Here is a 17,540-nt window from a genome sequence, read left to right as displayed (position 1 = left end):
CGCACCTCCTCCGGGGATTATGAGGGATTAAGTCGTCCCAAAGACATAATTTTTAGGTTTTCCGACTATGCTGAACAAAATGGCTATCTCAAAATTTTAATTCGGTGACTTGGGGGAAAAATGAGCGTGGAAGGAGATCTAGGTGCCCTCCAATTTTGTTGGTCACTTAAAAAGGGCACTAGAACTTTGAATTTCTGTTAGAATGAGCCCTCTCGCGACATTGTAGGACCACTGGGTCGATACGATCACCCCTGGGACCTTACTACATTCCAACTATGGTAGTTAAGTTCGTTCTTCCTTCAATTATTTCTCTATTGACGAAGCTTATAAATCTTTCTTTTGAAAATGGGATTTTCCCCAGTTCTCTTAAACGCGCTAAAGTAATTGTTTTAAATAAACGTGGACTTTGAAACGATCCAGCCAATTATTGACCTATATCCTTGCTGTCTGTTTTTAGAAAAATTTTGAAAAGACCATGCTTCCCCGACTACTAGCTTTCCTAGAGGCTAAAAGTTTTTTTTTTCATGGTTTTCAGTTTGGTTTCCGAGCTAAACATTCTACGGAACATGCATGTGCAACGGTTTTAAATTTTCTCCGCTCTGCACTTGACTCTGGTTTGATTCCTGTGGCTATATTCCTGGATGTCTGTAAAGCTTTTGACTCCTTAACTCATGGGATTCTTCTTTATAAGCCATCACACATTGGTATAAGAGGACAGAATCATACTTGGTTTGATTCCAATTTGTACGGTAGATAATCTCTGTCGATTCTCTTTCCCGCTTTTCGTCTGAAGTTGACTTTGCTGTTCCTCAGGGTTCTGTTCTTGGTCCGTTTGTGTTTTTGATTTATGTTAATGACCTTATAGTTGCGGTTAAAAAGCAGAAAACCCTCAGTTTGCTGTCGCCTGTGTCATCCTGAATCTTTCAATGCAAAAAAAAAAATCTTTCACTTTCGCAGGATAAGGACGCTCTCGTTGCCTTCGCTGATGACAGTACTATTTGTACTGCAGTTGGAACTGAGTCTGAGATGCCTCCTCAACTAGCGAACCTCTTCGAGAGAGTCGTTCTCTGGTTTGATGCTAAGTCAAGTTGTTTAATTTTTTCCTACATTTCTCAGTTAACTGGTATCCACCTTTCTAGGGGGTTCTCTCAGTAAGCCTAAGGACCGATATGTCCGATTCCTCGGTAGGCTATTCTTCTTGATGAAAACCTTTCGTTCAAGCATCATATTGGAATAATTAATATGAAGATCTCAAGGAGCCTTGGAATTTTGAGGAAACTAAAACATATTTTTCCTGGATCAGTTTTAAAAATTCTGTTCCATGCTTAGTTCATTCCTACGTCTCTTATTGCCTTACTGTATGGATGTCAACTTTTTCTTCTTTTCTGAAACCACTATCTAAGTCGTACGATAAAGCAAAAAGGCTTATACAGGTAACCAATTGTTCTACAACTAACCTAACTATCCCTCTGTTTGATTTGTGGTCACTCTAGGGGAGAGGGGGGCGAAACCGTACGTTTTTGAGTTTTTGACCCCTATAAGATGTTCTTCTAAAGATACAAACTTTGTTTTTACATGAACAGAAAGCTTAAATATTCATCTTTCTTAGGATTTTTTTTCAATGACTTCCATCAAGTCGTTTCTCAGTGAGACCCAAAAACATATGACGTCTTAAAGTGTCCGAAGTCGCCCCTACCGTGGGGCAAATTCGGACACATGAGGGGCATTTTCGGACATCTATTAGTTAACGATTCAAACAGTGCATTCAGATAATATAAAAGTAGCAGAATTAACTGGAATATCAAAAGAACTCTAAAGGTATTTCACATTATTATTTTATGGCATAGCAAGACAGGTCACACCCAAATACAAGGCCTTTGACTGCCTGATCGCCCTGTCCCTCTTGCAGCAAAAGGAGTAGGCAACTTCATAATTATATCATCAAAATCAGTTTCAGCAAAATCAGGCCATTCTGGGAAGATGGACTTTTCACTTGATTTGCGGAGGTAGTTTATTTTAGCTAATCTGCCACTCACTTCTTCAATCTCACAAACATAGTGTTGCAATCTTTGATGTTTAAAATTTGATGTTTTTGATGTTTTGATGTTCAAAAATTTGATGTTTATCAGAGTTTTTTTTTGCCATAAACCTCACAAGCACAAATTTCCAGGAGAAAATTCTTCGTCAGTCTGAAGTTCACTAACACTTCCAATGTCTCCCTGATGGCATGTTTGAATGGTGCATAAACCGAAACATCAAGGGGGCGAATGCGATGAGAGCAATGGAGAGGAAAGGTCAGAAGATGAATGCCATTATCTTTGCTCAAGGAAACTACTTCAATTGAAATATGTCCTTCATGATTGTCGAACAAGAGCAAAACAGGATTCTCTTTGCTAGGTTTAACTTCTTTCTGGAAGTGCTACAATGAACAAACGAAATTTTCCGAGGTCATCCATCCACTGCGATGGGCTAAGCCAATGCATCCTGGTGGTCCATCTTGATACATTCTCTCAGGAGCCTTGACTCTTGGAAAAACAAACGCTGATGGAATAGTCTGACCAGTTGCAGACACAAAGCACAGCATTGTGGTATTTTCCCCTCTTTCTGCCGACACGGTCTGTGCCACCTGTTTTGTCCCCTTTTTAGCAATCACCTTTGGACCCTGAAAAACTGTGGGTACTCCTGTTTCGTCGCAGTTCCAAATCCTACCAGGACGAAATTGTAACTTGCTATACAGTCCCTGAAGATTACGAAAGAAGGCACCAATTACAGTGTCATTGAAGCCGGCAGCACAAGCCTGGCTTGTATTTTCCGGTTTTCTAATGGACAAATTGGCATTACGCTTCATAAATACTTTAAACCAGTCAAATCCTGCTCCTTCATTCAGCTCCCAACTTGGTGGGAATTTGAGCTTCAGAGTTGTTGCCCATTGGTAGGCTAATTTTCTCGTTGCATTTGGATTTAGTCCGTGTTTCAATATTGAGCAGTTTTCGAGGTATATAGCAAGATCTCTCTCTTGTTTGGGAGTAAAAACGAACTTGGAACTCTCCCGAACACTATCATTATCATTGTTTGCACTTGGGCTACCCTTCTCAAGATCTTGCATTCTACTCTTGTAGCGTTTCACGGCATCCACAAGGGTAGACTTCTTCAAAGAAAATTCTTCCGTGGCTGATCAGAAAGATGAATTCTCATTTAAGACTTGTCTCACAGCACGCTTCAATAATTCTGGATCTGGGGGGCCACCCCCTTTTCGAATATAGGTGCTAACCATCTGTAAAATCAAAATCTAAAATGTCAAGCACGGAGAGAGAAATGTCCCAAAGTTTTGTGAGCTGATTTTCTTTGAGAAAACATACTTCAAAAATAGTTCTTTGCCTGGGTGTCTGGATTGATGAATAATAGATTTTAATATATATTTTGTTGTGGGATTCTCGCGCTGGGGTGACCTCCTCTGTTAACTTGTATCTTGTATGCTTTTTTTTTTATGACGAGATGTTGTGTTTTTTCTATGCATTTATACTGTCCCAGCCTTACGAGCTCTGCTCTCTGTTGGGGCATAATATTGTTTTTGTTTTTTGAAAGTTGAATTTAATAAGTTCTTATTTCTAGTCTATAATAAAATTGAAATATTTGGTAATTTCCTAGACCTAGCTACTTCAATTCCAGACTCGGAGATACTTCCATCAGCAAGGGGTGAAACCGGACACCACGAAATGTGTCCGGAGTCGCCCCAAAAAAACTGTCCGGAGTCACCCCTTATTGACGCCATTTTGAAAATTTACCTTTTTTTGGAAACCGCCAGACATTTCTTGATGAAAATTACGAGGAAAATACCGGAAACATACCTCTTATGATCCTTCTAACTTACAAACCTGTAGCTAAAATAGCTTGGAAAATATTTGACGAGGACTATAGGTGTCAAAATTTCCAGAGAGTATATAAAAACTTCTTTACCTCTTATCTCAGTAGTCTTTGGCATCAAATATTCAAAACTTCCGCCTAATGTGCGCTACATGAATGGCATCTAGCAGCGATTTTCTGAATGTATTAGTTCAAAGACTTTGGACGAGAGGTCCAACGGACGGTTTCGCCCCCGTATGGTTTCGCCCCCCTCTCCCCTACATTCTTTCTTGTGCGTCATTCATTTTTCGTCAGCTTCATGGTGATGTTCCCTCAGCCCTACAAACAACTCCTTCTTTCGTCATTGATACGTCTATGCATCACCTTCGCAATTCAAGGAATATTATTAATATTTTGTTTACCCCATCGGTGAGATTTGACTTTAATCCATTAACTGCTTGTCATATAGTTTGGAACAGCCTACCCGATTCAGCTCAAGAATGTTACTCGTTTGGTAATTTCAAAAGAATTTTGAAATTTTTTTTTATGTCCTCCCGACTGACCACTTCCAATACCCAAAAATTCAGCTACCTCCTCCCTTCTCTCTCTTTTTTCAATTTGTAAATTCCACTTGCTTTGATTGGTTTGGTATATTTTTCCCTTCATTTTTTCTTTTTTTACTATATTCATTTATCAATTGATTTTAGTACATAAGCAGATATGTCTTCATTTTTTTGTTGTTGTTTTTCTTTTCTTTTTTTTCACTATTTCATTTTTTCTTTCCATTTCCTTTATTAATTGATTTTGCTATGTAAGCATATATGTCATTGGTTTGTTTTTGTTGTTTTTCTTTTTTACTCTCTTTTTGATTTTGTTCTATATTAATTAATGTAATGTTTAGTCTCCCACCATCACAGGAAAAAGAGCCTTTGTGGGGGTCTAAAGATTTGTAGTTTTTCTTTATTTTCTCTTACTAAACTGATTGATTGATTGAAACACGCATCCGTGATCTGTCTTCTGGCAAAAAATACAAAATTCTACATTTTTGTAGATAGGAGCTTAAATCTTCTACACTAGGGTTCTCTGATACGGTGAATTTGACGGTGCGATGTTTGTTAATATTCAATGACTTTTAGGGGGAGTTTCTCCCTATTCTCTAAAATAAGGGAAACTTTCTCAGGCTCGTAAATATAGACGGGTAGCACTAAACCTGATTGAACTTATAAATTTGAAATCAGCATAACAATACAATTCTTTTGATGTAGTTATTGGTATTAAAATTCTGTTTTTTAGAGTTTCGGTTACTATTGAGCCGGGTCGCTCCTTACTACTGTTCGTTACCACAAACTGTTTGATAAAATTCAGTTTTTAGAGTTTCGGTTACTAATGAGCCAGGTCACTCCTCCCTGCAGTTCGTTACTACGAACTGTTTGAAAAAAGCATTTTTTGGTTCTATGAAACACATGTCTAATTTGGAGCCCTTGAAATGAATTAAAAGTGAACTAGTGAAAGAAAAAAAAAATTGATTAGATGTATATTGTTCGACCATTTTGAACTGTCAAGATAACTGAATGTTAAGGGTTACAGAATTCAGTATATTCACTTTTTTCGTTCATATAAGTCGTCGGAAAACAGTTCTCTGATATCCAAATTGATGTTGCCATGGAGTAAATATCTAAAAACCAGCTAGTCTTTACTTATAGTTACATAACACGAAACAATCTTTTTGATTTTCCACTTACCAGTTATTTCATGTTGTGTACATAGCCCTTTGAACTTGCCTATGTAGCTTTTGCACATTTTTCGAGGTGTCAAAGGCATTAAAATGAAATGAACTAAGGCATTAAATGAACTAATGAAAGAAAAAAAATAATTGATTAAACGCGCATTTTCAAACCATATTGGACTGTCAAGATAATTGAAATTTCAAGTTTCAAAGTTTAGTACACACATTTTTCTCGTTCGTATCAATAGTCGAAAATGGCCGTTTGATATCCGAATTGATTGTGCCTTGCAGTGAATATCTTAAAATCCATCTAGTCTTTGTTTACAGTCACATAACCCAAAACAAATCTTTTTGCTTTTCCATTTACAAGTAAATTGATTCTGTGTGAAATAGCCCCTTTTTACTTGCCTCTGTAGCACTTGCCATTTTTCTTTAGGTGTAAAAAAGACTGTAGAATGAGCTAATGAAAGAACAAAAATTAATTGATTAAATGTGAATTTTTACCATTTTGGACTGTCAAGATAATTGAAAATTCAACTTCCATAATTCGGCATATTCACTTTTCTCATTCGTATTAATAGTCGAAAAATGGTTCTTTGATATCCAAACTGATATTGTCATGTAATTAATGTCTAAAAATCCAACTAGTCTTTATTTACAGTGACATAACTCTAAACAATAATTTTAATTTTCCACTCACCAATAAATTCTTGTTGAGTACACAATCCCTTTAGACTTACCTACGTAGCTCTTGCACGTTTTTCGAGGTGTCAAAGCTATTAAAAAATGAACTAATGAAAGAAAACAGAATTAATTGATTAAATGCACATTTTCAAACCATATCGAACTGTCAAGATAATTGAAATTTCGCGTTCCAAAATTCAGTATACTAACTTTTCCCATTCGTATCAATAGTCGATAAACGGTTATTTGATATCCGAATTGATGTTGCCATTTAATGAATGTCTAAAATTCCAACTAGTCTTTATTTATAGTCACATAGCCCAAAACAATCTTTTTGCTTTTCCACGTACCATTAAATTCATTTTTGTGTGACATAACTCCTGTTGACTTACTTCTGTAGCTCTTGCCAATTTTCCCTGGTGCCAATATTCTTGATTCTGCTTGCATTATATGCAGTGGTAAAAAGGCCTTAATTTTTCTATAATGATTATCAAAGACCCTTTGATTTCGATTTAGAGTGTAAATTGGTTCATTTTGTAGGAACTTTCTTGCTAGCACTTCCTTTTAAAGGATTAAATAAAAAAAAAACAAGTTCTTTTAATGGAAAGTAAGGAGCGACATTAAAACATAAACGAACAGAAATTACTTCGTTTGTGAAAGGGACTGCTTCCTCATCAACGCCCGGCTCTTTACGCTAAAGTTTGACTCTTTCTCTTAACTCTAATTTTTAAAACAGTAAAAAACTTTAGCGTAAAGAGCGGGGCGTTGATGAGGAAGCAGCCCCTTTCACATACGAAGTAATTTCTGTTCGTTTTAAGTTTTAATGTCGCTCCTTACTTTCCGTTAAAAAAAGAACTTGTTTTTTATTTAATTTCTGTACGTTTTTGAATCAATGCATGTTTTGATTCTGGCTTTCCGCAGATGAATAATTAAAACGAAATTTGCATATTTATTTTTTTGGCTAAATGGCTTTCTCATAGTTTTGATTGAATGATTTTGAGAAAAAAAGAGCGGGGGAGGAGGCCTAGTTGCCCTCCTATTTTTTGGTTACTTAGAAAGGCAACTAGAACTTTTAATTTTTTACGAATGTATTTATTAGTAAAAAATATGCGTAACTTTTAAATTAGCTTACGCAACGAACTTCTGTATTCTCATGTTTTTATTACGTATATGACGGGGTTCACCCCTTTGTCAGTACCTCGGTCTTTACTCTAAAGCTTAAATTTATTCCCAATTTCTTAAGAATGACCCCTGAATCACAAAAGCCATAGAATAAATAGTTGAAATTACTAAAAATACTTTAGCATAAAGAGCGAGGTATTAGGAGGAGGTGAGCCCATCATATGCGTAATAATTTCTGTTCGTTTTAAGTTTTAATTCTGCTCCTTACTTTCAGTTGAAAAAACTTTTTCATATTTATTTTTTCATTGTTTTTTTTAATAATTCTAGAAAATCCTGTGCTTCCTTCATGGAAATCTTCCTCCCCCATGATAAATTCCTTCAAGGAAGTTCCCCCAACATATCCCCCTCTTCCCGACCTCCCCAACCAAAAAATCCCCCTGAAAACGTCTGTACTCTTCCAAATAACCATTACTATATGTAAGCACTGGTCAAAGTTTGTAACTTGTTCCCCTCCAACGGGGACTGCGGGGGAGTAAGTCGTCCCCAAAGACATAGTTATAAGGTTTTTCAACTACGTTGAATAAAATAGCTATCTCAGAATTTTAATCTGGTGACTATGGGAAAATAATTAGCGTGGGAAGGGGCCTAGGTGCCTCCAATTTTTTTTTTGTCATTTTAAAATGGCACTAGAACTTTTCATTTCCGTTAGAATGAGCCCTCTCGCAAGATTCTAGGACCACTGGGTCGATACGATCACCACTGGGAAAAAAAAACAAAAAAACAAACTAACAAATAAACACGCATCCGTGATCTGCCTTCTGGCAAAAAATGAAAAAGTCCACATTTTTGTAGATAGGAGCTTGAAACTTCTACAATGGGGTTCTCTGATATGCTGAATCTGATTGTAAGATTTTCGTTAAGATTCTATGACTTTTAGGGGTTCCCCCCTATTTTCTAAAATAAGGCAAAGTTTCTCAGGCTCGTAACTTCTGATGGGTAAGACTATACTTGATGAAACTTATAAATTTAAAATCAACATTAAAATGCGATTCTTTTGATGTAGCTATTGGTATCAAAATTCCATTTTTTCGAGTTTTGGTAACTATTGAGCCGGGTCGCTCCTTACCTACAGTTCGTTACCACGAACTGTTAGATTTCACAAAAATATAAAAATATAGTACGATTTAAACTTTGGCACAAATTCGACTAAGACTAATAAAAAATAAAAAATAAGTGTTTGTTAAATACATTCGTAATCATTTAAATAGTTTTCTATGTGTTTATTGATGTTTTTTTTATATGTTTTTTGATCAGGTAAATATGTATAGGCAGTGATGTTGTACATGTAACAAAGGATGGGTATATTGAAATATGGCGTAACAATGGCCTTCGTCACTTCTACTAGATAAAAAGGCGTAAAATGACTGCTATGGAGCGAGAAGAAGTAGAGAAGCAGAAGCTTAAAAAATAAAACGATATATATATATATATATATATATATATATATATATATATATATATATAAATATATATATATATATATAATAAATATTTCATAAAAACGTTTAAACTCAGTATTGTATTGGATCTGCATTGATCTATTTGACGTAGAATAATCATATATCTTGGTGTCTCCTAGATGATATGAACTATTTTCTACATGATGTTTCATTTGTGATAAAAGGGAAAACATGTGGTCTTTCTGCCCGCCTCTCCCCTAATCAAGGGATTAAGAAGCAAATTACTCCTCCTCACTACCCAAGGAACATATTCGTTGGACATTAAAGTTTATCATATCTGGAATCCACATTTAAAAAGGAGCATTTTAATAAGTCAAGGTGAAATCAAAGAAAAAATCATTTCATATAGAACCATGTTTTAAAGTTCTATCCATTGGACATTTAGATAGGACTAGCCACAAGTAGTAGAATCACGAGTATAGGTAATCTTTAGAGATTAAATAAGGGTCTAAGTTCAGGATGTATTGTTGCTATGCTACTAATGCGTGACCAAGCCTTGTCTCTACTCTTTCAAAAATTTGAAAAAAAAGCTAAAAAGATAATTGCTACACAATACATTCTGCTATATATTACTTAAACTGTTCAAATAAGTTACTTAATCTCGTTAAACTATAAAACGTACTCACTCTTTTTGTATTCCAGACACAGAGCTAATTTTTGATGTTTCCTTACCAATGGTGGACAGAGATAAACCAATCAATATCCCCAAAAGAAGCGTTAAGAAACACACAATAGAAGTACCTGAAAAAAAAACTCTTAAAGAAACAGAAGTGAAATACATTGGGGACCTCTGGAGAAGCCTTTTCATTGCTTTAAATTTTCACACTGGATAATCCATATCTATCAATTAGCAAAAATACCAGCAACAGATTGTCAGCTCTTGTGGTCAAGAATTACAGTACTTCTTGGTGAGCCTCGAGGTGGAACATCACATGTATTGATATAAGCATGTTAAAGTTGGCATAATTTTGAACCGCTATTTTATCTTCTTAAATCCAACTGAATTATATATCTCTGAGCCTCTTTTTGGGCTTAGGGGGAGAAACTCATTTCGTATGGGGAGCCACGCTTGGAAAAAAAGACAGGTAAGTTCAACGAAAAATGTTATAATTAATGTTAGATCTTTTGTGCTTGAGTTTATTTCAGTTCCAAGGGCTCCCTTAAAAATGTGTCTAACTTTCTAATCCAGTTTTAAAATTATGCTGGTGAGATTTGTATTGTTGTAATCATAGTTGGTTTACGTCATCATGTGTAGCCTGGACCAGCTATGCAGGGGTAGTAACCTTGTCTGGAGAACATGAGTATGGTTCTTGCCATACAGCATCGTTCAGGTCTCTTTTGAGAGTTTAAACCGTATTTCCGGGGAATAAGCACAGGTTTATTGTGGTGTTTCTTTATCATGTAAATCAAGGTCTTTTAAAGACAATTTTTGGCTTAAAGCTGTGATAAAACTAAAATTCTTAGATAGTCAATTAATTTTGAACTGTCATTATTTTATTATGGTTTTAGAAATAGCTAAAACCTAAAGAAAAATCATCATGGAAAATCAGCAATGTCTTATTTAGAGATATTCTGATTTTTTTTATATTTACATACTGCAATTTTATACAAAAAAAAAATTTGGCCGAATCTTGATTAAAAAGTCAACATATTCCTTATAATCTAATTTTTGTGAAATAGCACCCCAACAACAAATTCAAGATTTTTTAAACCCCAAGGTCATTTTAAACTTCCGAAAAAGAAGAAAAAATTTGAAGCGTTTCGCGAATATAGGTAAACTAAACAACGCCTGCTTGCGAATGCTTAGCAATACGCACGCCATGTAGGTTTACTAAAAAATACGCCGATAAAAAATTCTTGACAATTAAAAGAAACCTACCGAATAATAAGGCAGACAAAAGTCTGCTTGGCGGAAGTTCGGGCATCAAGCGTCTAACGTCACTTGATTGTTTCAGAGATGGATGAAGCTGATACAGCAAATCATCATACAGGATTTATTCGGAACGAACCCCAGCCGAAAAGGAACGAACCATAGCCCAAATTAACGGAAATACAAACTGAAAAAAATAACCGAAAATTCAATCTTTGAAAAAAACCTATCTAGTGAGAAAAATTTTCCATTTAAACGTTATTCAGGAGTGATAGCTATAGTATATATTTAATTTAACGGTAAAAGTGTATTTTCAAAAAAATCTATATGCCGGGAATTTAAAAAAAAAAGAGTTCGACACACCAAAAATATGATGGTGTGTTGGAGTTAGTGCACCAATAGAATCGCCATTGTCAAAAACCCTTAATTTTGGGCTTACTGTCCCCCACCTAAAATGACTTTCACCTAAAATGACAAGCAAAATCACTTTTTGTATGGGTAGGACTTTGCTTCTTCTTCTTTTTTTCTTGATTCCCCAAGGGTGATCGTAACGAGCAAGTGGTGGAAAAATTTTGGGAGATGGCTGACTCGGAAAAATTTTGAAATATCTACTGCTCTTTTTAAGTAACAAAGGAACTGGCGCTGTAACAAAGCTCAATTTCCTGCAATAAAACCGTTCTAGGCCGAGGGCTTAAATGCCGGGAAATTCAAATTCTACGATAATCTTTCAACTTTTAAGGAAACAGAATCTTAAACCACGATCCAGAGCCCTCCCCCACCTTTCTAAAAACAAGGAAGATTATTTTTCTTTGTTTGGTTAGCAAGGATATATTTGTTTTTAGTATCTTCTGTTCTATGATTTCCGCTGGGCAAGAAGACAACCTCAAAATCTCAATATCGGTTAATTGGTTATTGGTTAATTGGTTCATTTAAAAGTTACATATTAAATCTAGGTGTTTTTTAAAATTATTTTTAATCCATCGATAGTAAATTGCAGTGTGGTATCAAAACTGTCTCTTTATTTGCCTTGTCGCCCAAGTCACAAGTCAGTCTATATTCTTCCTATCCCTAAGTGTTCTCTGAAATTTTCAAATTAATACCCTAAGCCACATTCAAGATACCACATATGTGTCAATTTGACAACTTGACACCCCACAGTACTTTTTTATTTATTTTGATATCGAAATATTCATAAATTTTAAGTTTTATTGGAGTTTATAGTTCAAAAATGTGCTTATAGCTTATAGTGCAAAAATTTTTTCAACCGAAAACAAGTAGCCGTATTAAAAATTCAAACAAACAGGAATTATTACGTACATGAGGCGGTTATCCCCTTCTCAACACCTTGCTTTTTACGCTAAAGTTTTTTAGTACTTTAAAAAAAAGCTTCTTATTGTTCTAAATAAGTGACCCTTGTGTTTTAAGAATCGTTCTTAAAGAAGTGGGGCGGAAAGCCAAAATTTGGTGTCAAGAGCGGAGACAAGAGGAGGAGGCCACCCCCTAATATACCTACTAATATCCGTTCATTTCAAGTTTTAATGTTGCCTTTTACTTTCAGTTTAATTTTTTCTTTAATTTCTGATTGTTTTTTTTTGTTTTTAATAATGCCAGGAAACATGTCTACCCTCCAATTAAAAATAAAAAGAATCTCGTAAAGAAATTCCAGATAATTTCCCCAACCGAAAAAAAATTCGGAAATTTCTCAGAAGAAAAAGGGCGTTGCCTCCTTTTTCAAAAATCAGGCAAATTTTCTCAAAATCATAGGATTTGACGTATAAAACTAAACTTAATGAGTCATATAGGTTTTGAACCAGCATAAAAAGAAAATTCTTTGGTTTATTTTTTTATATCAAGATTCCGTTTCCTAGAATTTTGGTTACTATTGAGTCGCGTCACTCCTTAATTATTTTTCATTCCCACGAACTGTTTGAGAAGTATACTTTTACTGGCTTTGGTAACATATCAAATCTTAAGATGTGAAAACATAAAACTTCTGTTGGCCCAATTGACTATCTGTTAATTTAGCTTTTGACGTCTCATACCGCATCTTATAGGTGGCTGTAACAAAAAATTTCAACAAGAATCTTTTAAATCCTTATAATTTTTCCTTTACTTTATGTTTTTGCAAAACTAGATAGCTTCAGTCAAGGATCATTGAGTTTTCAGAATAAACTTCAGTCTTAATTCAGAAATTTGGTCTGGGTAGAGACAGGATTAAAGCTTGAATATTGTTTGTGAGGGTAAAAAAACTGTCACTTAATTGTGTATAGTTTGTGTTTTTTTTTTACATTTTATATTTTTTACTTTTCTATATACAAAAATGGCAAAAAGATACAGTTACAAAATAAGCAGGTTTGCGAATTTTCAAGAAAGACAGTCTTCGACTGTTATCACACGTTAAGTGGGTTTGTTTTTAAGGGACTAGCAAGTTGACTTGTTCACGTGCTCGTTGTCGCATGCCTTCTCACCGTGTTTGCCTTCACCCTTCGTTTTCATTTTTAACAGGCTCTAGCTGTTGTTCTCCAATATCTTCTAAGTTAGAACTGCCCATGTCTTTGCTCTTCATTTTCATTTTCAACACGTTTTAGGATTTGGATTTTTTTTCAGGAAATTAAGCAATGATCATTGTGTTAGCTATCCGAATTGGTGTCATTGCAATTGATGGTTCAGGTTGTCGATTTTCACGTCTTATCACGTTCGATAGTTCAGGCATTGGTTCCAAAAATCACCTTTTATAGTAACTGCAATAGGAAATTTTTGTTTTTCGGGCCTTCCAACAGACTTTATCTATATATATATAAGAATAAGTTGTTTGTGTACTGACGTCATGTTTGTCCACTGTCGACTGACGTCATGTTTTTCGAATGACGTCATTATAAGGATTGAGCATTATGCCTTCATGATGTTGTTTGTCAACTGACGTCATGTTTGTCGACTGTATATGACGTCATTATTATAAGTATATAAGAAGGCCTTTCAAAGAGAAATTTTTAATAGATCTTACTAGATCTTAAAATGACAGCAGAAACAGCAAAGGAAGCTGCTCAAAGAGTTAATTAAAAGAGAAATTTTAGTATAAATCCTACAAAGGCAGAAGAAACAACCGAGGAAGCTGCTCAAAGAGTTAATGCCAAAAGGCTTGCGGCTAATAGAGAAAGTAAGAAAAGAAAGCGTGCCGAGGAATCACAACAACAGCGTGAAAACAGGCTTGCGTCTCAAAGAGAAATTACCAAAAGAAAGCGTGCCGAGGAAGCTGCTCAAAGAGTTTATTTCAAAGAGAAATTTTAGTATAAATCCTACATATATATATATATATATATATATATATATATATATATATATATATATATATATATATATATATATATATATATATATATATATATATATATATATATATATATATATATATATATATATATTCACAGGTTGGACACAGGGACACAACTACAATGGCGCGTAACTAATATAGCGCGTAACGACTTACGCGCGGGGGGGGGGATGGGGGGAAGCGCCCCCACCAACAGCTAGTATTATATAAATAACTGTTGCGTTGGAAACTCAACAATCTTATTCATGTAATATATGACATAATATAAGAAAATGCTTATACGATGTCATAAAAAATTCTTATATGATATACTAACATCGCACGTGACGTAATTTGCAAAAGAAAATTAATGCTCTTAATGAATTTTTTCAGACTTTTGCTCACTTATAAAGATAGATATATATATATATATATATATATATATATATATATATATATATATATATATATATATATATATATATATATATATATATATATATATATATATATATATTCAATTCAATTCAATTCAATTTATTTATAACCCATCTACAAAAAGAGGGCGGAACGCCCTTAAGATGGAGTAATAAGAGAAAAAAAAAGGTACAAATAAATACAAATCAACACAATCAAACAATTAAATAAGTAATGCTGACCATGGGTGAGACACTATCGACATAGAAGAACGAAAATCATGAAGCCTTTTATCAATAATAGAAGTAGGAGAAACTAGGCGGAATTTGTTCACTAAGTAACTATTTCTAGTCCAAGGAGGGTAACTGAGAAGGAATTTAGCATAACGAAAATATACTCTACGAACAGATAGTTTCTGAGGTTCACTAAAAAACCGCCCTTACTTTCAGCTGATTTTTTTTTCATTTAGTCAATGTAAATGTTTTAAGATACGTTCAGCGAAGAAGAGATACTGATTTGGGAAATATACCACTAAAAAACTAAAAACTAAAAACTGAAAAAGAAAAAAAAACTAAAAAAAGGAAAAAACTGAAAAATAAAGGAGAAAAAAAAAACTAAAAACCAGGACACAGGGAATATAAATGGTGACCGGGACACTCAAAGAGAAATTACAGACTGGGACACTGGGACACAAATAACGACCGGGAGATATAAATGACGACCGGGACACTCAAAGATAAATTACAGACCGGGACACAGGGAATATAAATGACGACCGGGAAACTCAAAGAGAAATTGCAGACTGGGACACTGGGACACAAATGACGACCGGGATACTGGGAATATAAATGACGACCGGGACACAGGGACACAACTACAACGGGGCTGCCGGGGGCACAGGGGGATATATAAATGACGACGGGGACACAGGGAATGTTCGACTAGTAATCACCATCAGCATATATATATATATATATATATATATATATATATATATATATATATATATATATATATATATATATATATATATATATATATATATATATATATATATATCAAAACAGCATACCTGGAATATTTCAAGAACAGTTAAGGGTATGTTGGAACTTTCAGAGAATGTTGAGGGGAATTATCAAAAGGGCTTATCTGCGACATCTGGCAAACAGCTATGATTATTAAGCTGATACTTTTCGGCATACCTGGAATACTTCAAGAACAGTTAAGGGTATGTTGGAACTTTCAGAGAATTTTGAGGGGAATTATCAAAAGGGCTTATCTGCGACATCTGGCAAGCTATGATTATTAAGCTAAGACTTTTAGGAAGTGTCGATTGGGATGTTGAATTAAATCAAAAGACACCATATGCATCCAGGTGGTCAAAATGTTCAGGAAAAAAAAGTTTCAGGAAAATTCAAGGATATTCAATAGAAACTTACAGAGAACGTTGAAGGGGGTGCTAAATTAAATAAAAAGACACTTTTAGCATCCTGGTTGTCAAAGGGTTGTATCTGCAATATGTTAGGAACGGTTTATGGTAATAAGTTGAAACTTCAGGAAATTTTTAAGGAGATGTTGAACTAGATAAAAATACAATGTATGCATCCAGTTTGTCAAGATGGTGTATGGAATATATTAGAACTGAAAGGGCATTAAGTCTAAATTCTCAGGAAATGTTGAAGGAATATTGAAATAAATCTAAAGGCACTATGTGCATCCAAATTGTCAAAAGGGGTATAAAAAATAAGTCAAAACGGCTAATTAAGTTCAAACCTCTAAGGATTGGTGAAAGGGATGTTGAACGAAATAAAAAAAAAAATTCTTATGTAAAATCAGGTTGTGAAAATGACACACTCTTAACACCACATTCTTTGTTGAGTCAATTCTCTGATATACATTTACTGTCTCATTTTGTTTGTGTTTAAATATTATATTTTGAAGATTCTCCCAGGAGGGTTCTTTCAAGTATATTATCTAGAAATTACTGCTGAATAAAAATCTTTGTTCAAGAACTGTTTCAGACCCTGATTTCAAATTAAATAAAAAAAAAAACAAGTTTTTTTAACTGGAAGTAAGGAGCGACATTAAAACTTAAAACGCACAGAAATTACATCGTATATGAAAGAGGCTGCTACCTCATCAACGCCCCGTTCTTTACGCTAAAGTTTGACTCTTTCTCTCAATTCTTCTTTTTAAAACAGTAAAAAAATTTAGCGTAAAGAGCGGGGCGTTGATGAGGTAGCAGCCTCTTTCATATACGATGTAATTTCTGTGCGTTTTAAGTTTTAATGTCGCTCCTTACTTCCAGTTAAAAAAACTTGTTTTTTTATTTAATTTCTGAACGTTTTTGAATCAATGCATGTTTTGATTTTGGCTCTCCGCAGAGGAATAATCAAAACAAAATTGTATATTTTTTTTTGGCTAAATAGCTTAAAATGCGATTCTTTTGATGCAGCTATTGGTATCAAAATTCCATTTTTTAGAGTTTTGGTTACTATTGAGCCGGGTCGCTCCTTACTACAGTTCGTTACCACGAACTGTTTGATTGAACGAAATATATGTAATAACTGTATTGAATGCAATGAAAGCCAATACTTAGATCATCTTATGCAAGTTGAAAATTTAAATTGCAATCTGATATGTTAATTCTTAAGCCGAATACCTAGAAAACTGGAGAAATATTCGTTAGGTTACCCAGAGTAAAACTTTGGCAAACGGAAATTAATTTCAAAAAACTTCCCAAAAAAGGAGCTTTTGAGAGTAGTATAGGGCCATATAAAACAGTTTGTGGTAACGAACTGTAAGTAAGGAGTGACTCGACTCTAAAGTAACCGCAACTCTAAAAAAAGCGAAATTTTGATATCAATAGGTACATCAAAGGGATTGACATTTTATGATAATTCCAAGTATATAAGATTCATTTAGTTTAGTGTTACCAATGGATAAGATTGCTGATGATCTGGACGATGCAGCTAGACAGCATTATAGTAAAATATTATACGGGCATGTTAATATATCGAGAGGGAGCAGTCAGTCCAGACTAGTCCC

General features: G+C 34.5%; 2 protein-coding genes across 6 annotated transcripts in view; one reads left to right on the top strand and one right to left on the bottom strand.

Moving 5' to 3' along the window:
* The window catches only part of LOC136037175 (equilibrative nucleoside transporter 3-like), a 103,827-nt gene that overhangs the window by 13,710 nt on the left and 72,577 nt on the right, over positions 1-17,540 (top strand). The window contains exon 1 of one of the 2 annotated variants that reach the window (XM_065719722.1): positions 9,867-9,980. The exons of the other annotated variant lie outside the window; for it this stretch is intronic. The gene's annotated coding sequence lies outside the window, so the exon portion shown is untranslated. Of the gene's footprint in view, positions 1-9,866; positions 9,981-17,540 lie in introns of those variants that run through there. 2 annotated transcript variants of the gene reach the window in all.
* The window catches only part of LOC136037172 (glycoprotein-N-acetylgalactosamine 3-beta-galactosyltransferase 1-like), an 82,085-nt gene that overhangs the window by 55,553 nt on the left and 8,992 nt on the right, over positions 1-17,540 (bottom strand). For 2 of the 4 annotated variants that reach the window (XM_065719714.1, XM_065719717.1), the window contains exon 1: positions 9,522-9,703. In XM_065719714.1, the coding sequence (XP_065575786.1) occupies positions 9,522-9,703 (182 nt within the window). Of the gene's footprint in view, positions 1-9,521; positions 9,704-10,774; positions 10,836-17,540 lie in introns of those variants that run through there. The other 2 variants (XM_065719715.1, XM_065719716.1) reach the window with 2 other exon arrangements.

This window comes from Artemia franciscana, chromosome 16, assembly GCF_032884065.1.
Source record: "Artemia franciscana chromosome 16, ASM3288406v1, whole genome shotgun sequence".
Classification (NCBI taxonomy): domain Eukaryota; kingdom Metazoa; phylum Arthropoda; class Branchiopoda; order Anostraca; family Artemiidae; genus Artemia; species Artemia franciscana.
This window is presented reverse-complemented; position numbering and strand designations above follow the sequence as displayed.